The 25,866-nt window shown below is 47.7% G+C and overlaps 1 protein-coding gene across 3 annotated transcripts in view; it reads left to right on the plus strand.

The window, feature by feature from the left end:
- Positions 1-25,866, plus strand: part of NKAIN4 (sodium/potassium transporting ATPase interacting 4) — a gene marked incomplete at its 3' end in the record, with an annotated part of 104,558 nt that overhangs the window by 40,342 nt on the left and 38,350 nt on the right. For all 3 annotated transcript variants that reach the window (XM_081196756.1, XM_081196755.1, XM_081196754.1), the window contains exons 2-4: positions 6,962-7,099; positions 10,145-10,225; positions 23,314-23,511. In XM_081196756.1, the coding sequence (XP_081052882.1) occupies positions 6,962-7,099; positions 10,145-10,225; positions 23,314-23,511 (417 nt within the window). The remainder of the gene's footprint in view (positions 1-6,961; positions 7,100-10,144; positions 10,226-23,313; positions 23,512-25,866) is intronic.

Here is a 25,866-nt window from a genome sequence, read left to right on the forward strand (position 1 = left end):
CCTGCCTTGGCCCTGTCAGACTGACTCCTAGCGGAACCTTCAGATTCTGGACCAGTCTTGGACTGCGTTTCATGGGTTACCCCCGGGCCCAGCACAGTGACAGAGTAGAGTTAATCTTTCCCTCCCCATGGCAGGTTAAGTCTTTCTTCCCCAGCTATGACACCCCCTCTCTGAATACACCCTTCCTCTTCTGGTGATGCATTTAGACTGGGTTGGGGGGAACTCTGGGGAAGAAGAGTCAAATTATGCCCCACCTCTCCCCACCTGTGTTTTATATGAAGGCTCACATTTAAATGCCTGCTGTTATAATTTGATGTGTATACTGCTAGTAGTGTATTAGCTCCTCTAACGAGTTGCTGACTCCCCACAATTTCCGCTTTTTTCATCGAACACAAAAACCAGCCATGTAATATCATACCTTCACTGCTGAAAATGTGGATATACTTGTAACAGTGGCCAGTTTTCTCACCGGAGCGAGACGGTTTGAGCATATTGCACAGATCTTGGTCCAACTGCACTGGCTACCAATTAGTTACCGGGCCCAATTCAAAGTGCTGGTTTTGACCTATAAAGCATTAAATGGCTCAGGACTGCAATACCTCAAAGACCGCCTCTTTCCATATGAACCTTCCCAGACTGTGAGATCATCCTCTACGGCCCTCCTTCGTGTGCCCCCTCCTCGATAGGTCAGGAAAGTGGCAACACGTGAACAGGGCCTTCTCTGCAGTGGCTCCCCATCTGTGGAATGCTCTCCCCAGGGAAGTTCGGCTGGCACCTTCATTATAAACCTTTAGATGCCTGGCAAAAACGTTCCTTTGGTTGATCCAATTTATATCCTATTCCCTTTTAAAATGTGTTTTTGGTGGGGGAGGGGTGCTACTGGGCTGTTGCATTTATTTTTATTGTGTATTTTGCGATTTTATATCTTGATTTTATTCTGTGAAATGCCCTGAGTCCCCCCCCCCCGATCTCTCTGAATAGGGTGGTATATAAATTCAATGAGTAAATAAAAATAATAAATAAATAACACACCTAACTTCACGCCAGGGATCTAGGATTACCAGGTCAGGAGGATCCCAGACTCTGAGATTTCAGGGCACAGACCTGAGACCCAGCCCCTGGTGATGTCAAGGGAGGAGAGCCCTGGTAATGTCATGGCCATGGGTCCTGGAGACAGAGGTTAAGTGGGAGAAAGGAGCAGCTTCGCCAGAGTGTCTGTCAGTGGCGTAGCGTGGGTTGTCAGCACCCGGGGCAAGGCAAGTAATTTGCGCCCCCTAACCTGTGGATTTGCGCCCCCTAACCTGTGGATTTGCGCCCCCTAACCCTAACCCCCAGATGTTGCGCCCGGTGCGGCCGCCCCCCCCTGCACCCCCCATGCTACGCCACTGGTGTTTGTTCTATAAGTTACAGCCAGTTCCTGCTGGGATGAAGCTTGCAAGTTCCTCTTCGTGTTATTGCTGCTGCTGCCTTTGTTGTTGTTGTTATGACAATAAAAGACCCTCTAATCCATCTGGAGAGTCAAGCCCAGCACCTGCCACCAGGAAGGGGCAAGGCAAACCTGGAGACTTCAGGTCAGACCTGGAGGTCTGGCAACAGCTACACGAATCAGTACTGAACCTTCACTCCATCTGCATAATCACAATCATTGTGACAGACTCTGCTCCACTCTGCCTGCTGCTTTCATTAAGCTTATCAGAGCCTGATCTGCATTCATTTAATCACAAAGAGCATGTATATGGAGGTAGGATTTTCCCTCCTATTACAGATATGCAGCTAGAAATAACAACAACCACCACAATAATCATAATATTGTTTTTTCCCCAGCCACTCTGGGCAGCTTCCAGCAAATTATAAAACATAATAAAATGTCAGACATTAAAAACTTCTCTGAACAGGGCTGCCTTCAGATGTTTTCTAAAAGTTATGTACCGTATTTTTTGCTCTATAAGACTCACTTTTTCCCTCCCAAAAAGTAAGGGGAAATGTGTGTGCGTCTTATGGAGCGAATGCAGGCTGCACAGCTATCCCAGAAGCCAGGAGAGTGAAAGGGATTGCTGCTTTCACTGCGCAGCGATCCCTCTTGCTGTTCTGGCTTCTGAGATTCAGAATATATTTTTTCTTGTTTTCCTCCTCCAAAAACTAGGTGCGTCTTGTGGTCTGGTGCGTCTTATAGAGCGAAAAATACGGTAATTCTTTTATCTCCCTGACATCTGATGGGAGGGCGCCACTGCCGAGAAGCATGATTGAATTACAGTAGGTTACAGGAACAGGTCAAAACCTACATTGGCGTTCGCACAGTGGTGCAATGGCTAAAAGTGTTGTGCTAGGACCTGAGAGATCAGGGTTCAAATCCCCATTCAGATAAAGAAGTTCACTGGCTGAGGTTCGCCTCTGGAGGCTGGACCAGATGGGCCAATAGTCTGATCCACCAGGGCTTTAAAAATGCCTCTCTGAAATAAATCTGAGAAATAAATGATATTAGAGCGAGGTCCCAGTAACTAAGGACAGTCGCAGTATGTGCAATCTGATGAACTAATAACTTTGCTGACCCCTGATTTAGGAGATGCAGACTTTTTCAGCAGGGGGCCAGTCAACTGTCCCTCAGACCTTGTGGGGGGCCAGACTATATTTTGGAAAAATATATATGAATGAATTCCTATGCCCCACAAATAACCGAGAGATGCATTTTAAATAACAGCACACATTCTACTCATGTAAAAACACCGGGCAGCCCCCACAAATAACCGAGAGATGCATTTTAAATAAAAGGACACATTCTACTCATGTAAAAACACGCTGATTCCCGGACCGTCTGCGGGCTGGATTTAGAAGGCAATTGGGCTGGATCCGGCCCCCGGGCCTTAGTTTGCCTACCCATGTCCCAAACCTTTCAGACCTCTGTATGCCAATTTGTTCCTGCCAGACTTTGGTCTTTCAAATTTCAGTGGAGCTCTGTGTGAGCCCAAAATTTGGTACCTCCTGCCTCCTGTATTCCGTTCTGTGCATGCACTATGTCATAGTTCTGACACCCCATCCTCCACCCAGTGCAGGGAAACCGGTCAGGCTGCCCTAAACCCACCTCTGCAGCCAGCATGGGCACTTATTCCCTGGCCCTTGCCAAGATCAAATCCTGGCATCACAAGCGGTGATGCTGTCTGTGGGCAGGGGACAAAATGAGTAATTGCATATCAATGCAAGGCAAACAGGGGTCAGTTTGCAGGCAAAGAGCAGGCATAGGAGTGCTCTGATGGTTTTTCCTGCTTGGCAGGGGGTTGGACTCGGTGGCCCTTGTGGTCTATTCCAACTCTATGATTCTATGATTCTATGATTCTATGATTCTATGATTCAAACCATCTAAGGAATAGCTACATGGCAGAAACAGAAGGGAACTGGCCAGCTGAGTCTGGGAGGTACTGGGCAGGTACTCAGGTAAACCTAAGAAGAGCGCTGTTGGGATCACACCAAGGTAAAGGTAAAGGTAAAGGTAAAGGACCACTGGACACTTAGGTCCAGTCAAAGGCAACTATGGGGTTGCGGCACTCAGCTGACTTTCAGGTGTTTGTCTGCAGACAGCTTTCCAGGTCATATGGCTAGCATGACTAAACTGCTTCTGGCACAACAGGACACCGTGACAGAAGCCAGAGCGCACGGAAACACCGTTTACCTTCCCACCGCAGCGGTACCTATTTATCTACTTGTACTGGTGTGCTTTCGAACTGCTGGGTTGGCAGGAGCTGGGACAGAGCAATGGGAGCTCACTCTATCGTGGGGATTCGAGCTGCCGACCTTCCAATCTGCAAGCCCAAGAGCAGGGGTCAGCAAACTTTTTCAGCAGGGGGCCGGTCCCCTGTCCCTCAGACCTTGTGGGGGGGCAGACTATATTTTGAGGGGGGAAATGAACAGATTCCTATGCCCCACAAATAACCCAGAGATGCATTTTAAATAAAAGGACACATTCTACTGATGTAAAAACATGCTGATTCCCAGACCTTCCATGGGTGTGTGTGTGTGTGTGGATTTAGAAGGTGATTGGGCCAGATCTGGCCCCTGGGCCTTAGTTTGCCTACCCAGGCCCAAGAGGCTCAGTGGTTTAGACCACAGTGCCACCCACATCCCTATGATCAGACCAACAGTCCATCTAGTTCTGCTTCCTGCAGTGGCCAATCAGGCATCTCCAAGGATATCATAGGCGGGGCTTTGGAGGCAGGAAGCTCCCAACTGAGCAGACTATCTCAGGACATGGGAGGTTTCCTAATAGCCAAGTGGCTTCCCCTGGCAACCTGCAGCAAAATCCTCATCCCTTCACGCATGCTTTAAAAGTATGGATCTGTGGTGTTCAATTAGTTAAATTTAATCCATCAGTTAAGAAGTTGCCACCGATTAAACAGACAGCAGACTCTCTTTTTTTCCATGCAATTAAAAAATGCAATTAAAAATTGCAGATGGCAAGATGTCTAAAGAGGCATGCCTCCCTTTCTCTCATGTAGGAGGGCATGAATGCCTTCGATGACGGCTATGATGAAACATAAAGAAATAAAGAAAGCCTCTGGCTTCAGAAGCATTGTTTTAGTGCATGCAAATTTATGCACATTTAATTGACAGATTAATTAAGTAAAACTCTGCCAAATAATTGATTAAGAAAAAATTCAATCAGGTTTCCGTCTTGTTTAATAGGAGTTGTTCTTTTAGAGGAGCATATGCTCTGATGTTTCTTGTGAGCTAGATAATGATTTGGTTGGGTTGCCCTCCCAACGAACAAGGACAACGACACTTACTGGAAAGTAAGGAAAATATCTTCATTCCGGCTGAGAGCAGTGCAGGCACAATGGCAAGCAGAAGGGACAGAAGTCAAGATTCCATGGCACATGAACAAGGCAAAATACTCAGAAGCTATGGAGGTGTGTGGAGGCAGCTTCCTCATTGATGGCCCAGCACCGCCAGGCTGCTCAGTCCACCAGGGGGCACAACACTTGCCCCGTCCCGGCCATCAGCAACCTGTGCTACGCCACTGGGAAGAACACAACCCTTATGACTACTAGTTTTTGATTGCCTTTTATTCCATGAATCTGTCAGATCCTCTTTTAAAGCCATCTAAGTTGATGGCCACCAGTCCCTTTTGTAAGAATGTTTAACTACATTCCGTGTGGAATCTAGATATACAGTGGTACCTCAGGTTACATAGGCTTCAGGTTACATACGCTTCAGGTTACACACTCCGCTAACCCAGAAATAGTGCTTCAGGTTAAGAACTTTGCTTCAGGATGAGAACAGAAATCATGCTTCGGCGGCGCGGCGGCAGCAGGAGGCCCCATTAGCTAAAGTGGTGCTTCAGGTTAAGAACAGTTTCTGGTTAAGAACGGACCTCCAGAACGAATTAAGTACTTAACCTGAGGTACCACTGTAGTTGCTGCTTTGGATCATGACACTCTTTGGTCCCAGCGATTGCAGGCAGGAAGCAAAGTCAAGCTCACTTCTCGCAAAATCCAGAAGGCATGGGGTTATCTCTCTGTAACATACACCACTGAAGGGTTTCCTTGCTAAATAGGTAAACTAATATATGGACGGGCTGGTGCTTTATCTACATTTCTGGGCTCAAAGTAACAAACAAAGCCAATTAAATGCCTGATTGGATAAACTGATTGCGGTCACGTGTCCTCCAGCCAGCCAGCCAGAATCCGGGACTCCTAAATGTCGCCGCCATTTGTGCTTTGATCCTTCTAATGAAAGATTAAGGGCTTAACACATTGCCGCTGGCTCTGATGATGCAGAGAAAATTGATTTTGAAATGAATAATAACCTTCCAGTGCCACTTTCCCAGGTATGGGACTTGTTCATTGAGTAGCTCGCGTGCTTCCTGCAAGATTGCTGATGGTACCTGTCTGGCTGTTTAATTAAATTGGCTCCCTTGGAGTTGAAGAATGCGGCTTTCAAAGCTGTCAAAAAAGAAGAGCGAGAATGATTGTTAGCTGTATCCCGCAAAGACGAGAGAAGAGGCAGTGGGCATGATCCCAAAAGTTCTCCTGCATGAGTCTATTAAACAGAAGGGGTGGGTGATACTCAGACAAGACACATGGGAATTAACAGACATGGGTAATTAAGGTACATTGGGTTGAATTCAACATGGCATTCTTCCATTTGTTCCATCTGTGCAAACATCTCTTTACTCTGAATACCACTGTTGTTCCTGGCTTATAAGGGCCTCTTATCTAGGCATCATGTTGCCTCTTTGTGTGTGTGTAGTGTGTAGTCAATCCCATTTCTTTTGCATCAACCTTCCCGCCCAAATCCACCAGGATGCAAATCACCCTCAAAGATTCAAAATACTGCAGGTTCAAAATACTGCAGAATAAATGCATGTATGGGCTAATCATTGCACAGGGAATTGGCACGTGTTCATACTGCCCTGCTGAATTTATTGTGAGCATAACATTTTTTTTAGTTTCTTCGGTACACAGTCAGTCTTGGCGTATGGTGAACTTTCAGAGGATATGGGGGAAAGGAACTAGACAGAGTTCTCATCCATAGGTCCTTCCTGTGGAGCATTCTTCCTGAGCTGCTGGCAGAAAACTTAGAGCAATCATTCTGATTTGCTTGCATGCAGCCTATTCGACATCGCCCGATGTTGCTGCAATCCTGCACTTTCAAGTACACTTCCCCATCTCTTTCCTTACCAAAAAAAGAGCTCTGCTTCTTTGTTGCACAAGAGTGCCCAAATCCACTTCAACCGTGCAACCTAAATTTGATGCGTATCGTTTGCACCAAACCGTGGCAGCCAAGAGATTGCAACCAACAGGGGGGAAATTCCATTTTTTGAAAAACAAGCATTTTCAAAGCAAGCCTCCAATTTGCAATTGTTCATCACAGGATTGTAGAAATTGTAGATTTGGAAAGGACCCAAAGGGTCGTCCGGCCCAAGCCCTTGCAGTGCAGAAATCACAGCCTCCTTCTCTTTCTTTTCCAGCTTGCTGCCTTAGAGAGACAAGTGTTTGATTTCCTGGGATACCAATGGGCTCCAATTCTTGCCAATTTCCTCCACATAATCATTGTCATCCTTGGCCTGTTTGGTACAATCCAGTACAGGCCACGCTACATCGTGGTGGTAAGTAGAAAAGTTCTGTTTGAGTTTTTGTTTTTTTAAGATTCCTAAAGATGAATTTAAGACTAGCTCTTAAAAACCAAGGGGTGGTATTTAATGGAATATTGGAGCTAGCACAAGGATTAGGTCTAGTGCAATGGGATTTTCCCACTTTCCTCTCCCTGTGTGTGCCTTATGCCATCTCCAAATATTTGAAAATATATGGATCCCTGTGACGCATGTATATGGGGTAAATAATAAAAGAATCAGCTGAATGCCTGGATTCAAAAAGCAGGGCTAAACATACACTCCAGCAAGAGAGAGCTACAGCAGCAGAGTTTAAACTCACAAAGTCAAACAACACAGTGAAGCATTAGGAATCTAGGCTGCTAAGCCTTTTGTACATCCTGTTTAGTTGCATATAGTACTTTCCCCATTTTCTATCCCTCTTGCAATGAACAAATCACACTGTTAAGTAAGTTTAAAATGCTTTACTTACTAAATGTAAAGGTGTGGTTCATGCATTATTCCATGTAGCAGCAAGGAAAGCACAGGTAGATTACCCTTGGGTGCAAAATACAGCCTATAGTTTCAAACATGCGGTCTGAATTTGGAGCAAGTTTAGACACACCCATCCTGGTAGGTTACCTGGTGCTCAGAAAGTGAGGGAAAGGAAATAGAAGCAGCTTCACTTCCTCCCTTACAGACCTAGCTTCCTAAGTGACTAACTAGCAGCAGCTTAGCTGGGGTGGGGGAGCAGGGTGCACTGGGCACCACTTACCCAGGGGGCAGCACTTACATTGGGGCCTGCAGCACACCTGAGCCACACGTCTCTCCTGGGAGTGACACAGTGGCTCGGGCACCTGCAGGCACTTCACTGCCCTGCAGCTGAGGGGAAGGTGGCAGGCAGACTCCATGCAGACTCCACCCAGAGTGCCTACACATAGGGTGTAGCTAGCCACCCCAGATGCCTGAGTGGTTAGCTACGCCGCTGCTAACTAGCACTCATGCATCGTTATGTTCGACTGCAATCTCCCACAAAATGTGCTCTGGAGGGTTGGGGAAAACCCCAGAACAGATTTAGGAGAAGGAGACAGGGGGAGCGTTCTGTTGCACAAGGAGAAATCCTTGCACTGACGGAACCTTGTCCTCAGCGCTACCTTGAATACATCCCAGAGTTCAGCTCCGAGGTCCCTATCTGCCATTAAACTACTACTTGGTTAATTGGGTGATAAATTCATTCTATCATATGTCCTGAGGACCGAAGGGCAGCATGCCACAGTGCTGCCTGCAGTGGGGGGCAGGGGGAGAATGAAGGGAAGAAAGAAACTTATTTCTCCCCCATTCCCCACTGTCAATGCATGTACAGAGGGAGCGAGAACAGTTTGGGTGAACTGCAATGGGTGGGTTGGCAAGGTTAAGGTTAGTGGTGAGTTCGGAGAGGGGGAAGCGGGGTGCTGAAGTGTAAAGGGAAGGAGGATGGTGAGGGGTGGGGTTGGAGGGGGAAGTGAGCAGGCATGTCATCCTGCAGTGTACACACACACACACACACACACACGTGTACAGTGGGTTTCTGTGTCACATTAACCTTGTTAATAGTGCACATAGTTCTCTTCATGGGCCCATAACCAGTTTGGATCTTTCCTAGATACAGTGCGCATATGGATCACAAGACTTTGGCCACCGGCTGACAGCGGGACAGCTCCGATCATCAACAAATCTGCCCTTTCACTTGCTGCTTCTAACAGAGTGTGCATAATTTATTTTAATCAGGCTGCTTCACTTTATTACACAGCCTTTTGGATATAAATTAAATTACTGCGCTGTTAATGGGACGAGCAGCCACTGCCCTAATTGCCAGTTTGAAGCGCGCTGCCCTGTGCAAATGTCTTTCATTAAGGTGACTCACCAACGCTGGCTTTTGCATTCTGTGATGGAAGGCTGTCCCTTTGATGCCATTGCTCAGCTCCAAATAGCTGTGGAGCTAAATGTTCCTGACTTGGCAGGTCAGAGCCAGGCAGGAAGTTCTCCTTGCCCACCCAAATGAAAGGCATCTTCCCCCTGGTTCTCTGAGGTGCTCTGTTTCATTTTGATGGTGTTGGAAACCTCCCTTCTGGAATGGGTCCATGCTATTTACTGTCTTTGAATCCTCAGGTGCTCCTTGTGGTTTCTGGAAATCTATATCAAGGAGGCTTTTCTCCTGACAGATGATTTGTATATTTTTAAAACCCTCTCTCCGCCACCCATCTCCCAACCAAGCCTGGGTTTATCACTGCCAGTTATCGAAGAGGGAGATTCCTCATTGACCGGCATCATTGCTCAAGTGAAAAAGTCCACCGTCAATGATCTTGGAAAGCGAGGACTGCCAGTCAATCTATTGCCGCAAGGCTACAAACAAGCACAGAGTTTATCTCTGGACACAAAGAACACATAAGTTGCATCACCCTCTGGTCTGTAGCTGAAGGACAGGCTGCGATGGATCACCATCAGTATGGGAGGAGGGCAAAAGAAGGTCAATATAGTGACATGATTTGGAATCCAGGGGACTCCACATGTACACTAGGGACGTTGAAAATTCTGGCGGAAACAGAAACGGGGGCAGAAATTGCCAGCGTTTTTTGACTTGCCCCAAGTCCAGAATGGAAATCAGTCCAGCAAATATGATCAGTATTCATTGCTGCTGTTACTTTCAGACCTCAAATGATATGTAATTGATTATATCCTTCTCCACAACACATATTTTCATCGTGCTTCTTTTGCTTTGAAATGGATGGGTTAGAATAACATAATGACATGGCCACTCTAATTAAGAGCTCCTCTCACACCGACTGCTGCGAACTGCCCTTTGCAGCAGCACCCAGGGGGGTCATTGTTGCTACCCAATGCTAAGTCTTTGTTCTTAGTTGAAATCCATCAGGTCACCAGAAGCACAGAGGGCTCTGACTTTGTTGCTGTTCAGATCATGGTGTTGAATGTTCTGGATCTGCGACGCCGGCTTTGGAGAGCTTGTGCTCGTTTTGCTTTTCTCCCTCTTCTGCAACTTTGACTTCTTTCTCTTTCTCCACCCAGTATGCCATCTGGACAGCCATCTGGGTCACTTGGAACATCTTCATCATCTGCTTTTATTTGGAGGTTGGCGGACTTTCGAAGGTGAGCAAGGCTGGCGTCCGGACGCAGCCAGAAACTGTCCAAGGGAAGGAAGGGAGGGAGAAGTGCCAAGAGGATTGAGAAGAGGGTGTGGGATGGAGACACACAAACACACGAACAGAGGGGAGGGGAGCATTCACATCAAAGTGTGGCCCGAGAGGGCCTTGTCGGACAAAACGCTGCCTGCACACTTTCAGATTAAGGGTAGAATGGAAAGGGGAGGGCCAGAGGGGATTAGATTACTCTTCCATAAACTGAATCCAATTCAGTGCTTTAATGCCTCTCCAAAAAAGGCTATCAATCATTGCAGGCTCCTAGCATGATTTGGGTGGAAAATTAATTTCCTCAACTCTTTCAATGCAGATATAACACTGCTGTTTGGGTTTCTGTTGCCCTTACATTTCTCTCTACCCCTTTCATTCCCTTTAAGCGCTTGTAAAATCCCAGATTTGGAGGGGAACGTCCCGGTTGCACTTAGAATATGCGTTATTCCATCCTGCACACTCCAAGGGCTTAGATTTGTGGCAAATTTGGGCTCAAGGCCTATGCGAGTTTTCGCTTGTGGTTCCTGCCTTTCTGTGCTGTTGCTTGACATGAGTGAAATGTGTTGTGTTTGGGGCAATGGCCTCAACAGCATGGAGCTGAGCCAAGGCTACTACAGAACCCTGGACAGCTCCAGAGTGCTGTGCTGGAGACTCAGATGTTGTTTCAGCAGCAGTCGTCTTTGGACTAAGCTTATCTAGGAGGAGCAGCTCTATCTGATGATGATAAGAATTTACTGTTTAAGAACCTACCAGTATTGGAAAGCAGCTAATAGCTAAATTCTAGAGGGATGGTGGGATAGCCCCAGCCACTCTGGGTGGCTTCCAACACATATTTAAACATATTAAAACATCAAACATTAATAATAAGAATCTGATCCTACATGAGAAGTCACAATAACTTTAAAAGAAACAACTTATATCAAATAAAGCAATATTCAATAATTCATTAGACTCTAATAGTAAACAGTAAAATTAAACATCAGCCAATATTTTTTTAACAGTTTACACTTATCTATAATCAATAAAAAATAATGGCAAGTCTCCCTGCATAAAATGTGCTATGTTCCTGTTGTACATTTAAGTAGTCTCCATATAGATTTGCACATCTAAAGGCACATGCCTTAGAAACTCTTTTGGGAGCAGAAAGAGAATATTTGGGAATGTATTTGAGGAGATGCACTCAGATACTTGCAGGTCCGTCTCCACAATATTGACCTTACCTGTGGAGGAGTAACGGGCGTGAAAAAGAAATCCGCATAAAACTGATGCTGCTGTCATGGCTTCCCCCAAAGAACCCTGGGGGCTGAGGGTGTTTATGATCTTCGGAAGGGGAAAGGTCTGATGAAGAAGGTTTGAGTCTGGTGCCATCTGGAAGAAGGCGCACCTTGGGGTCAATATGCTTCAACAGGTTTCCCGTTCTTCTTTCTCTCTTTCTTTTTAATGAAATGTGTTGTGCTCCACCTTTCATTCACATGTGACCCAAACAAACCCCACTCACCCACCTGCCGGAACCCTAAAGGTAAAGGAAAAGGACCCCTGACCAATATTAGGTCCAGTCGTGACCGACTCTGGCGTTGCTGCACTCATCTCGCGTTACTGGCTGAGGGAGCCGGCGTACAGCTTCCGGGTCATGTGGCCAGCATGACAAAGCCGCTTCTGACGAACCAGAGCAGTGCACAGAAACGCCGTTTACCTTCCTGCCGGAGCAGTACCTATTTATCTACTTGCACTTTGACGTGCTTTCGAACTGCTAGGTTGGCAGGAGCAGGGACCGAGCAATGGGAGCTCACCCCGTCGCGGGGATTCGAACCGCCGACCTTCTGATCGGCAAGTCCTAGGCTCTGTGGTTTAACCCACAGTGCCACCCGCGTCCCTGCCGAAACCCTAGTTTGGTCTACATAGGCAGCTGGCGAACTCTCAACCCCTGGAGAGAGAAAGAGAGAGAGGCTTCCTTTTGCTCTGCTCTAAGTCTCTAAAAAGGAAGAATTATCCTATTTTTCTGCCTTCTCTTCTGATCTCCTGGGGATTAGATGTTTAAGGCAAATGCATTCTGAACCCTCTTTGCTCTCCTCCTCAAACACACCCTGCTCCTTTACATTTAATTTCTGACAAAGTAGCTTGGCTGTCTCAGCGGCCGGTTAATTTGTAGTGACAGAATGCAAGGAGGTGCAGCGAGGTGGAAAGAATGGAGATAGTCAACTGGCAGCTGGTGGTAACGGCTGCCCGTTTGAGTCTGCAGACAGGTGATCAGCCAGGTGGAGAGAAAGGAGTGTATTTTAGGAGGGGAGGAGCTGGAGTTCAAATTGCTCTAATTGGTTTTATAAATATCTACTGCAAAGCTGGCGGTGTGGGGGGAGAGAGTAAATCTCCATAACTGCTTCTTTGGGAGAGCTTCTCCCATGTTTTTTGGGTGATTTGTTGTCCATAAAATCACAGTACTGCATACCCTCCAACATCATCATCATCATTATTATTATTATTATTATTATTATTATTATTATTATTATTAATATATTTATACCCCACCCATCTGGCTGGGTTTCCCCAGCCACTCTGGGTGGCTACCAACAGAATATTAAAAACACGATAAAACATCAAACATTAAAAACTCCCCTAAACAGAGCTGCCTTCAGATGTTGTCTAAAAGTCAGATAGTTGTTTATTTCCTTGACATCTGGTGGGAGGGCGTCCCACAGGGCAGGCGCCACTACCAAGAAGGCCCTCTGCCTGGTTCCCTGTAATTTCACTTTTCCCAATGAGGGAACTGCCAGAAGCCCCTCAGAGCTGGACTTCATTGTCCAGGCTGAATGATGGAGGTGGAGACGCTCCTTCAGGTATACAGGACCGGGGCTGTTTTCTCTGATGAAAACAGGGACATACTATTCTGTGATGATAATTTTACTATTTATACCCCACACATCTTACTGGGTTGCCCCTGCCACTCTAGGTGGCTTCCGACATATACGAAAACATAATAAAGCATTAAACATTTTTTTAAAAAACCAAACCTTCCCTAAATGGGATTGCCTTCAGACTGCTCAGGGGTCGGATAGCTCCATACCCTCCAACATTTCTCCAATGGAAATTGGGGCATCCTAAGGAAAAGTGGGATATTTCAGGATCAAATCAGAAACCGGGATGACTTCTCTAAATCAGGGATGTTCCTGGAAAATAGGGACACTTGGAGGGTCTGGTACTGTAGAGTTGGAAGTATCTAGCCCCATCCCTGCAATGCAAGGAATCACATCTAAAGAATCCTTAAAAAAAAACCCCAATAACCTCTTAATTCCTTGATTCAGCAAGGATTAAAATCCAATGGAGGATCCCATTGTTGAATTAGCCAGGCGAGGGTAAGAAAGGATTCTCTTCCTCCCTGTTTTATCTTCACAACAGCCCTGTGAGGCAGGTTAGACTGAAAAGCAGGAACTGGCTCAAGGTCACCCAGTGAACTCCATGGCTGAGTGGGGATTCGAACCCTCATCTCCCAGGTCATAGTCCAACACTCTTAACAATTACAGTGGAACCTCGGGTTATGGCAGGGATCCGCTGCAACCCAAAAACGACACAGCCCAAAGTGTCGCTTCTGCGCATGCGCACACATGATTTAGTGCCTCTGCGCATGCGCGAATGGTGCAAACCAAGAAGTAACCCATTCCAGTACAGTGGTACCTCGGGTTACATACGATTCAGGTTACAGACTCCGCTAACCCAGAAATATTTCCTCGGGTTAAGAACTTTGCTTCAGGATGAGAACAGAAATTGCACCGCGGCGGCGCGGCAGCAGCAGGAGGCCCCATTAGCTAAAGTGGTGCTTCAGGTTAATAACAGTTTCAGGTTAAGAACGGACCTCCGGAATGAATTAAGTACTTAACCCGAGGTACCACTGTACTTCTGGGTTTGTGCTGGTCCCAAGCCGAGAGTGACGTAAGCCGGAGGCAACGTAACCCAAGGCTCCACTGTACACCACATGAGCTCTCTTCTCCAAACTTCCAGTTTATTCGGCATTTCTCCTGATTCAGCTGCAGCCTTCTATAACCAGGCAAGGTTAAGCCGATTGGCTTTAGCTACTCTCACTCCTACGCTTGCCTAGTGGAGTTATTTTGGTGCAAGAGTCCTCTCACCGCCTTTCCCCTTTGCTCGCATTTTCTACAGGGGGACAGGATGACATTTGGAAATGTTCTTCCTGCGTCCTGTCATCCCTTCTGCAGATGTCATATCTCCAAAGGAGAAGGGAGCGGGGAGCAAAATCTTGTCTGCCAAAACTTTGCTAGGTGGACGGCAGAAGAATGGACAGGTTGGCTGGCATATTAATAGATCCTTTCTTTTCCCTGCCACCGGCATCTCCCCAAAGGTCTTGATGACGTAGGTTTTGAGGGCACTGCGAGCGTTTGAGCAGAGCTCTCTCAAAAAAGCAAGTGCATTTCCTCAAACAGCTGCAGACGAGATGGAGGCGAGCACAGCTGTGATTTCCGGACATGCTGTCGATACATAAGACAGTGTTTTGGTTTTCCTCACGGCACCATTAGCATACATTCTGATCTTTCTATTCCATTGATCCCTGCCTTGAAGAGCCTTCTATGTACATTTTGACGGCAGAAAGACAGCAAAGTAGTACGAATCTTTTTGATGATTTTTGCCCAGCCTGGCAGGAAAGAGCAAATAACATAATAGGCAAGCAGCGAGCCGGTCCTTTTTGCAGAATAGAGCCAAGCATTTTGCTGTTCCGTAGTAGATTTCTGCAGACTTATGGACAAGCCATGCGATCTAATTCAGGGTCCTTCTGTGATGCTAGAGTATGGTTACCAGATTTTTTTCAATGAATCCGGGACACTTAAAAAAAAAAAAAAAGCTGAGTAGCAACAGGGAGTCAGCAGTGGGGATGGTGAAGCAACAGACCCTGGGCCCAAGCTCACATGCATATTGTATAAAGGTGAAAAGCCCTTCTTTCACACCTTGTGAAACATAAATGGGCAGAGTTTTTTTAAAAACTGGGCAATGGCGCGCTGCCTGCCTGTTACTCCTGAGCGTCAGTGGCGTAGCATGGGTTGTCAGCACCCGGGGCAAGGCAAGTAATTTGCGCCCCCTAACCCATGGATTTGCGCCCCCTAACCCGTGGATTTGCGCCCCCTAACCCTAACCCCCAGATGTTGCGCCCGGTGTTGCCGGCCCCCCCTGCACCCCCCACGCTACGCCACTGCTGAGCATCCCCTGATCAGTCAAAACAAAGGGGGAAGGGGGCAGGAGATGTGTACCGCCAGACATCCCTGGTTGCCCTTTGGCAGTGGCAGTGGCAATCGACAGCCCGGAGCCAGCCTGGTAGCGCAGTTGTCTCTGGCTGACTTCAGGAGCTGCTCGCTGCTGTGGAGCCCACCATTTTTCCTCGCCGGAAGTCCCAAAGTGATTTGTTGTGCACAATCACACATCACATGGGGACTTCCGGTGAGGAAAAATGGCGGGCGCCACCGCAGCGAGCAGCTCCTGAAGCCAGCCAGAGACAACTGCGCTACCAGGCTGGCTCCGGACTGCTGAGGCTGCCGCTGCCACATTTCCTGGGGACAGATTTGCAAATCTGGGGACATTCCGGGGACGGAATTTGTCCGGGGACAGATTTGCAAATCCAGGGACTTCTGGTAACCCTATGCTAGAGCAGCACTCCCACTGAGCGTGACACTTTGTTTGCCCTTTATCTGCCAGGGAATGTGGCATTTTGGTGCCTTGCCACACAGGGCAACTGCACCCAGGTCCAAAAACCATCTGCCAAATCCCAGCAGCTCCTGACGGTGCCCTCAGTCTGTTGCCTTGGTCCTTAGACCCTCCAGCTGGACCCATCTTGCACCTGGTGCCAGCATATCAGTGCCATCAAACGTAGAGGAGTCCCCAGTGATAGTCATACAATTGGTCCATATTGCCCTGCATTGTCAACAATGACTGGCAATGGCTCACCCAGGGTTTCGGGCAGGGGTCTCCCCTAGCCCAACCAGGAGATGGCAGGAATTCAACATGGGTCCATTTCACATTTGAAACGGCAGCTCTGCCACTGAGCTATGGCCCTAAAACATCAGAACTGGGGGGATGATGTTTGTGTGTTTGTGATGTGCAATTTAAAGCACCAAAGGGATGCTAATTCTTCGCCCCACCCCCATCAATCTTATCTCCCTAGGCTGTAGCTAAAATCACACCCACACCAACATTTAAAGCACTCTTATGTCAATTTGACAGGCATGGCTTAAAGAATCATGTGAACTGTAGCTGGTTGAGGTCTTTGGAGGTCTTTAAGCAGAGGCTTGACAACCATATGTCAGGAGTGCTCTGATGGTGTTTCCTGCTTGGCAGGGGGTTGGACTCGATGGCCCTTGTGGTCTCTTCCAACTCTATGATTCTATGATTCTATGATTCTAGGGTGCTGGGGACTATAGCTCTGTTACAAACAAACTACAGTATAGCTTCCATGAAAGTCACTGTTTTAGACAGGATATGAGGGTGTCACAGGCCCAAGTCACAGCCTTTGCAGTTGCTTACAGACCCTCCAAGTGCCCCTATTTTCCAGAGCCAGTCCCTGATCTGCAGAAGCTGTCCCAGTTTCTGATTTCATCCCAGAATGTCCCACTTTTCCTTAGGACGTCCCTATTTTCATCAGAGAAATGTTGGAGGGTATGGAGTATTCTGACCCCTGAGCCATCTGAAGGCAGCCCTTTATAGGGAAGTTTTTTAATGTTTAATGTTTTATTATGTTTTTATATACAGTGGTGCCCCGCAAGACGAATGCCTCGCAAGACGGAAAACTCGCTAGACGAAAGAGTTTTCCGTTTTGGAGGTGCTTCGCAAAACGAATCTCCTATGGGCTTGCTTCGCAAGACGAAAATGTCTTGTGAGTTCCTGCAGTTTTTCCCCCTCCCCCCTTTTTCTAAGCCGCTAAGCCGCTTATTAGCTGATCCGATAAGCTGATAAGCCGCTAAAAGCCGCTAATAGCGCTAATCCGCTAATCCGTCAATGGGCTTGCTTCGCAAGATGAAAAAACCGCTAGACGAAGAGAATCACAGAACGGATTCTTTTCGTCTTGCGAGGCACCACTGTATGTTGGAAGCTGCCCAGAGTGGCTGGGACAATGCAGCTAGATGGGTGGGGTATAAATAGTAAAATCATTATGGTGGAGTAGGATGTCCCTATTTTCATCAGAGAAATGTTGGGGGTTATGTGCTCATATGAAGGCTTCATAAAGTACAGATTAGACATATCCTGTTCAAGTAATGGGTTCTTTTGGGGAAAAGCTGAACAGAGACCTCTAGTGTCCTTTTATTCCACGACTTAATAGCAACATCATATCCACAACCACACTCACCCCCTGAACCTGTTTTTTGCCTAAAATCCAGCCCCGGGAACTCATTTGCCCGTGCCCCCGTGTTTGCTGTGCATCAAACATATGCAACCGGTGAGAGCTTCAGGCCAGAATAAAAGCTATCCCCTTGCCAGCCCAGTGAGACACAGCCGCTCATGCCACCGGGAGATAAAAAATGACAGTCTCCACTTTTTTAGCTGATAATAAATTTCCTTGCCTTAAAACATGCAAAATTATTCAACCGTCGAGCTCTCCCAGGACTTGCCTGGCTGGACTCAATTCGTCTGGGGGGCTATCAACACGGCTTTCTCTGGTAATTAATGAAAGGGAAGGAAGGAAGTAGCGAGTACAGGAGCCCAGCTGTTCTTAGACCCACCCCAAAAAGAAACGCAAGGGTGTGTGTGTGTGTGTGTGGAACAGGGATTAGGTGTGTGATGCACGGCCAATGGTGTGCATGGATGACAATAAAGAAAATTGCATATTATTTTCATAATCTTACAGATATGCATTCTTGGTCTGCTTTCCTCTCCTCCAACCTTGCCTCTGCATTCAAGACATGAGTCGTGTGGTTCCCCCACAAACTCCTCTCTGAATGTCAAATGAAGTTGTCGTTGGAGAGGGTGCTGCAAGACTCTGACTCAGGGGTTGGGAGAGGCTCTTAGCCTTGCATACAGTGGGTCCCAGATCAATCCCAGACATCTCCAGGTTGGGATGAGAAAGACTGCTGTCTAAGACCCTAGAAAGCTGTTGCTGGTAGCCATTTCAATGTTCAGGTCCTCTAAATTTGGCCCTGGTGATGGAAAAGGGGAAACCTCCAAGCTGAGGGACAGTGGACCACTGAGTTACACTTACTGGCGAGCAACTGCCAGAGAGGACTATTGCCTTCAAGCCCTGGTTGATGACTTGTCTACAACATCTAGAAGTCAGACCCATTGATGCATCTAGCTCTCCGCTGACAGGCAGCTGGGTTTCTGGGTTTTCCATCTTGGAAATGGCTCTCCCATTCACTTCAGTGGAGGGAGCTGGTGCTTGTAGATGCCATGTGTGCATGGAAGTTCAGATCTGCTCCCTCCGTTGAAATGAATGGGGGAAATCTTGCATGCGCAAGAGATCCCCGTGCTAATGAAACTTCAGGTGGGTTGAAGATGGCACTGTTCAAGCAGGAGAAAAGAAAGCTAAGGTGGGAAGGTTGCAAAGGGGAACTTGAGGGTGGTCGCTCTAGTCTCCAAGATAATGCTCTCTTTACTGACAGAGGTCAATAAGCTCTTTGCCTTGAGTGCTTTCGCCTATTACTCTCCATCAGTGCAGGTGTCCCCCAGAGAGTTGCAGCCAAAGATCCTGGTCAAAAGAGTATATTAGTCTTAGGGCACTGAGAAAACATCTGACTCAAAGCAGGGAAATGCTTGTAATAGTTCATTAAAATAATTTGGGGCCATAATGGTTCTGAAGATTGCAGAATCATAGAGCAAATGGAAACAAATGGGGGGGAGGAAACTCGGGTGTTGTTTATTTATTTAAAACATTTCTGCCCTTCCTACTCTTAATGGACCTCTCCTTTGGGCTGGGTTCAAGTCTTGCATGTTGGCTTCCCTGAAGCACTGGGGTGGCTGCTGTGGGAACAACATCTATGAAGTTGCTTTAGGCATGTGCAAAATGCAGACATGTGAGTGCCACTTAGGAGGGGTGGGGAACCCCAGACCCGGAGGCCAAAGGCATCCCTCCAGTGGATTCTCCCCATGCCAGGCCCTCATTGGATATTCCTACCTGTGTGCTTAAACTCCGATAACGCCTCTTGCTTGCCTTGGTGGAGGACAGAGATGCATTTATGTGTGTATGTCAGGGCTGGCTCAGCTACAGGTCAGCATGGAGACTCAGAGATGAGCAGTGAAGTTGGTTCTTTCTTCAAGGAAACAGTATACAAACAGAGAAACCTCTGGGCAAGGCCAGTGAAGTAGTTGCCAGAACTGACGACCTGTGCCTCCCACTTCCCTCTACATCTGACCAGATGTTTTCCAAGCAGACGTCAGCTCCATTGAGGAGGGGTCTTCTGTGCTCTTTGTTCTGCTACATGCAAGGCCCTCCATGCCATTGGAGATAAGCAAGAAGGGGAGCTGAATGCAGCAGGCAGGGCTGCGGCACTGGGGTGCAAAGATCTACCTGCCCCCCCCCCCCGGTTGCCCAGTCCCAGGTGCATAGGAGGATGGAGTAGGCTGCCTGCCTCAGTGACTCGCTGGCTCGGTCACCCCCAAACTCACAGCGCAGAGCCCCCCACAGCAGAAGAGCCTGCTGTGGTGCTTCGACCAACAGGCGGGCTCTTCCCTGGACTCAACTCTCAGGCCCCGGACTCTTGGCCTGGCGCCCCTGAGAGCCTGGTGCCTGGGTGCCCCGCACCCCTAGCACCTATGGGTAAGACGGCCCTGACAGCAGGACTAGCAGGCTCCTGTGAAGTTGCTGCAGCCTCTGTCCCCTCCTCCTCCTCCTCCTCAGCCACTTGTCCTGTATCTGCAGGGCTTTCTGCCCCTGCTTTCTCTCTCTCACTCAAGCCTGTTGCTTGTTCAACATCCAACCATTCTGCCTCCGCTTCATCCTCTGACCTGTCTTTGGTGTCCCACCACCACTTGCCCATAAGGAAATGCATCCCTCAGGTTGTAAAAGGTCCCTTGACCTAGACAAAACAGTAGCCATCCCTTCCCCTTCTCTATCCCCACTGCAAGGTGTAAGTGAAATTTATTGTTTTTGCTTGGAAACACTTTTTGGAGATGCCAGCCTTTAAATGGATTAAACTCATTGGATTATGGGGAGCACTGAGTCTTGGGCTCGGAGTGATTGATTCAGCTGCCTCTGCCAATTGCAGAGGGACATTCATGAGCGGCACGAAGAAGAGGCAAGACAATTAAATGATTGCAGCTTTATCTGCAATATTAAAGTAATCTGGCCGGGGTGCTTGCAGGGCGCATTATTTATCCGCCGCCCGGAGTGAAAAGGTGTTTGGTTCTTTAAGCTGCGTTGAGTTAAGAGGTGTTAACTGTACCTCATTACTCTGGTTAAGAAATCCTTTTGCAAGCTAAGAGATACTGTAAGCTTTCTCTCCTACCAACACTTCCATGCTGGAAAACTGGAAGCACCTGAAACAAGCAGAAATTCAATGTTTGTGATGCTGAAGGCAGGGAGGGCCTTCTGAAAGAGAGGGCCCAAACTTCCCCAACCTGGTGCCCTCCAGTTATTTTGGACTAATGCACCCATCAGCCCCAGGCAGCAGATGAGAGTTGTAGTGCAGAACATCATACCCACCAACATTTCTCTAAGGGAAACAGGGGCGTCCCAAGGAAAAGCTAATGGGACACGGGTGGCGCTGTGGGTTAAACCACAGAGCCTAAGACTTGCTGATCAGAAGGTCGGCGGTTTGAATCCCCGTGACGGGGTGAGCTCCCGTTGCTCAGTCCCTGCTCCTGCCAACCTAGCAGTTTGAAAGCACATCAAGTGCAAGTAGATAAATAGGTACCGCTCCAGCGGGAAGGTAAACGGCATTTCCGTGCGCTGCTCTGGTTCACCAGAAGCGGCATAGTCATGCCGGCCACATGACCCGGAAGCTGTACGCCGGCTCCCTCGGCCAGTAAAGCGAGATGAGCGCTGCAACCGCAGAGTCGGTCACAACTGGACCAAATGGTCAGGGGTCCCTTTAGCTTTACCTTTAGGAAAAGCTGGACATTCCAGGATCAAATCAGAAACTGGGATGGCTTCTGTAAATCCAGGACCGTCCCTGGAAAATACGGACACTTGGAGGGTCTGGAACATCCGGGTGACAACAGTTTGTTCCTATTAGGAATTGGTATGTCCTTCCTATTCCTTTCAGACTCCTGAACTGTCCCCAGCATACAATCAGCTACAAAATCGAGGGAAGCAAACATGGAACCGAGCAGGAAGGTGGGGAAAGGTGCAAGGGAACCACATAACTGAAACAGCAGAGGAGAGATGATTTGAAATTCTGCAGGGAGATGTACATTAAGCAGCTATTGATCATGCCAGGGGTCAGTTTCTTGGAGTAATTTGACCCAAGAGGTTAATTGTGACGGAGGTCAATAGAAGACCTGAACGTGCAATGCATCAGAATACCAAAGGGAATTGGCAAGAGAATTTATGGAGGATGCTTAGTGCTCGTGGCACAGAGGAAATTAAACTGGCCCGGTAGGAAAATATTTCTTATAACTCCAGTTCTGGCTTGTCAACTCACACGAATGCAGTTGCTGTATTTCCCTCTGTGAGTACGCAGTATGCTATCTCTGTAGTTAGGGGTGGAGGAGAAATTTGGTTTTGTTTGCGTGAGAATCTGTTTAATTTGCACTTCTTGAACCAGTGTGCGAACCATAGCCTTTGAAATTTACACTTTCCTGAATTTTGTGATCCAGCCAAACAAGATGTTTAAAAGTGCATATGTGATGTAAATAAAACATATATTAGGCAGAACTGCATGCCAAGCTGCATTATATAAATGGAAATCACCGTAAAAATGGGCATATTTGTCAAAACCGCAAAAAAGTGTGTTTTTAAGAGAAATCTGCAATAAAAGGATGGCGAATTTCCAGGAGCATTTTTGAAAAAATTAATAAATCACAAATTGCACAGAGATATGAGGCAGGCTTCACCTAACTCGCCCCATCAGCGGAATCTCCATGGAAGGACTTTTGCTTGTGCAACCTTGAGCCAGTCAGCCTAACCTACTTCGCAGGGTCGTTGTGATGATAAAACAACATGTACATCATCTTGAGATCCTCGGATTAAAAGTTGGGACATATATGTAATAACAAATTTAAAAAAAGGTGAAAAAAAGGTAAAGGGACCCCTGACCATTAGGTCCAGTCATGACCGACTCTGGGGTTGCAGTGCTCATCTTGCTTTATTGGCTGAGGGAGCCGGCGTACAACTTCCGGGTCATGTGGCCAGCATGACTAAGCCGCTTCTGGCAAACCAGAGCAGCGCACGGAAATGGCGTTTACCTTCCCGCCAGAGCGGTACCTATTTATCTACTTGCACTTTTGTGCTTTCGAACTGCTAGGTTGGCAGGAGCAGGGACCGAGCAATGGGAGCTCACCCTGTCCTGGGGATTTGAACCGCCAACCTTCTGATCAGCAAGTCCTAGGCTCTGTGGTTTAACCCACAGCGCCACCCGTGTCCCAAATAAAATGGTACATGGCACTTATTTTTATTGCTATGTTTTTGTAACCTGTCCAGGACCTTTTGGTGGGCTGCAAGTACAAATAATTAATAAATGAATAACATTTCTAAGGCATTTGTAGAGGGCCTTCTCGGTGGTGGTGCCCTCGCTGTGGAATGCCCTCCCATCAGATGTCAAGGAAATAAACAACCATCTGACTTTTAGAAGACATCTGAAGGCAGCCCTGTTTAGGGAAGTTTTTAATGTTTGATGTTTTATCCTGTTTTTAATATTTTTTTGGGAGCCGGCCAGAGTGGCTGGGGAAACCTAGCCAGATGGGCGGAGTATAAATAATAAATTATTATTATTATTTATTATAACCCTTTGCTCTCTTTAACTGAAGAAGCCAGGGAGTGGACCTGTGCAAAGTGAAAATCGATTCAGCAACAACTAGAGATTGGAAATGTGAATTAGATATGTGAATTAGATATGTGAATATGTGAATTAGATTAATATTCTGGGTTGTTGTTTTTATTGTGTGCGTTTTCTCCCTCTGCAGGACAGTGAGCTATTGACCTTCAACATCTCCCGGCACCAGTCCTGGTGGAGTGAAAACGGTCCTGGATGTGTAAGGAAGGAGACTCCCATGGTCGGCATCAAGGGCTTGGACAGCCATTCCTACGTCTCCGTGATCGGTTGTGCTTTGGAATATCGCTACATCGAGGTCATGCACAGTGCGATGCAGATTCTGGTGGCGGTGAGTGATGCCCTCAGAACACACAAATCTGAAACTTGGCCTGTTTCAGCAATTCAAAACGGCCACATTTGGGTATTGGATACCCCGGGTGCCAATTTCAATGCAATACAGTCAAACCTCTTCTTGCGAACACTACATGTTGCATTTTTTTCAGGTTAAGAACGTGGCAAACCCAGAAGTGTTTACTTCCGGGTTTCGCCGCACGCGCAGAAGCGTTCTGCGCGGTTCACGCATGCGCAAAAACGCTCTATTGTGCTTCGCACATGAACAGAAGCGCCGCTCTGGCTATGGACTTTTTGGGGTGCAAATGGCACCCTGGAACGGATCGTGTCCACAACCAGAGGTACCATTGTATATGGGGGAGGGGGCAGGTAAGCCCTGCCGTGCATATTCGGTCATAAGATGCGGCTCATGCACAACATTTGAATGGCAATGTCCCTTAAGTTGTGGCTGGGGGCTGGCCCCCCTCTAATATTATATTGGGGGAGCCAAAGGGACCTCAGCCCCTAGGAGTTGGCTCCTATGCTAGATATTTAAAATACATATTTCGAATTCAGGTTTCCAGTGGATGGTGCCACATGTTCTCATGTGTGTGAAAGAGCGAGTTGGAGGGGTGGAGAGAAAAAAAGGGAAAGTGAATAAACCAGTTTCTATTGAATGCTAAGCCAAACCATGGAAGCCAAGGGTTCAGGTTCCTGCGGTGAAGATCATGGCTGCTATGCTGCTGCTCCACTTCTGCTGCTGCTGTGTTTCTTAGGGCTATGCCACAGTTTGGGGTAGCATCACATATCAAGCCCAGGTTCATAGTTTGTCTCATTGAATCGTAGAATCGTAAAGTTGGAAAGAATCCCAGGGGTCATCTAGTCCAGTGTTTCCCAACCACTGTTCCGCGGCACACTAGTGTGCCGCGAGATGTTGCCTGGTGTGCCGCGAGATGTTGCCTGGAGGGAGGCGGGCGAGTCGGGCGGCGAGAGGCGGGACGGCGGCGGCGAGGAGAGGCCGCCCAGCTCGGGGCTCTCGCCGTCTGCCTGCCTGGCTGCCTGCGAGCTCGGCGGGCAGCGCCTCCGTCCGCAGCGCCCGCCCCTGCCAAAGCTCACCCAGCCAAGCCGCGCTCTCCTTCCTGCCTCGCTTTGCTGCCTCCTCCCCCCCCACCCCCAAAGCTTGGAGGTTCCCCGGCAAGGGGGAGGGAAAAAAATTGAAACTTACACTTTCGTGCGTCCCTCCCGGCGTGACGCTGCATGCTGACGTCACGGGGCTGTAATGGGGGTGTGCCTCGAGATTTTTTTCATCAAACAAGTGTGCCTTTGCCCAAAAAAGGTTGGGAAACACTGATCTTTTCCAACCCCCTGCAATGCAGGAATCTCAACTAAAGTATCACTCCAGAAAAACAACCAATGGGTGACCCATGGTTTGTTCTTCATTTACTGCTCATGGTTTGCATGGGGGAAACAAACCACAAGCCTGAGTTTGGACGTAAGGTAAAGGTAAAGGACCCCTGGACTGTTAAGTCCAGTCAAAGGCGACTATGGGGTTGTGGTGCTCATCTCGCTTTCAGGCTGAGGGGGCCAGCGTTTGTCCACAGACAGTTTTCCGGGTCATGTGACCAGCATGACTAAACCGCTTCTGGCGCAACAGAACACCGTGACAGAAACCAGAGCGCATGGAAATGCCGTTTACCTTCCCGCTGCAGCGGTACCTATTTATCTACTTGCACTGGTGTGCTTTTGAACTGCTAGGTTGCCAGGAGCTGGGACAGAGCAATAGGATCTCACTCCGTTGCGGAGATTCAAACTACCGACCTTCAGATTGGCAAGCCCAAGAGGCTCAGTGGTTTAGACCACAGCACCACCCGTGTCCCTTGCCACCGCATAATGATAAGCAAAACCATGGCTTAGTCATGCATTAGTACAGCAGGACCAAGGGAGGAGTGCAGCAGCTGTGATCTTTGGTCTGGGAATCCACTCCTTTGCTAGTTCAAGCTAAGCCACTGTTTGGTTCAGCATTATGTGTGAATCAGCATTATAAATTCCATTTGTGTTAAGTTGTGGGTGAACATATCAGACGACACAGCGATTCTTCCAAAGCAGCTCTTTATTTGTAAGCTGGAACAGAACTGAACAGAGGAGCTCAGTCAGCCTGCTTATATAGAGCTCCGGAACAACGTAACTGTTGCAACTTTCTAAAACTATCCAATCACTGAACATCACTTTCGATCCTTCATTTGCATACAAACTATCCAATCACTGAATGTCACTTTCGATCCTTCATTTGCATAACTATCTACAGTATCCCCCTGCTGGCCCAGGGTGAGAACTTCAATACATAACAATTTGGATATTGCGAACCATGGAGCTT

This window comes from Podarcis bocagei (genome assembly GCF_964188305.1).
Source record: "Podarcis bocagei genome assembly, chromosome: 5".
NCBI classification, from domain to species: domain Eukaryota; kingdom Metazoa; phylum Chordata; class Lepidosauria; order Squamata; family Lacertidae; genus Podarcis; species Podarcis bocagei.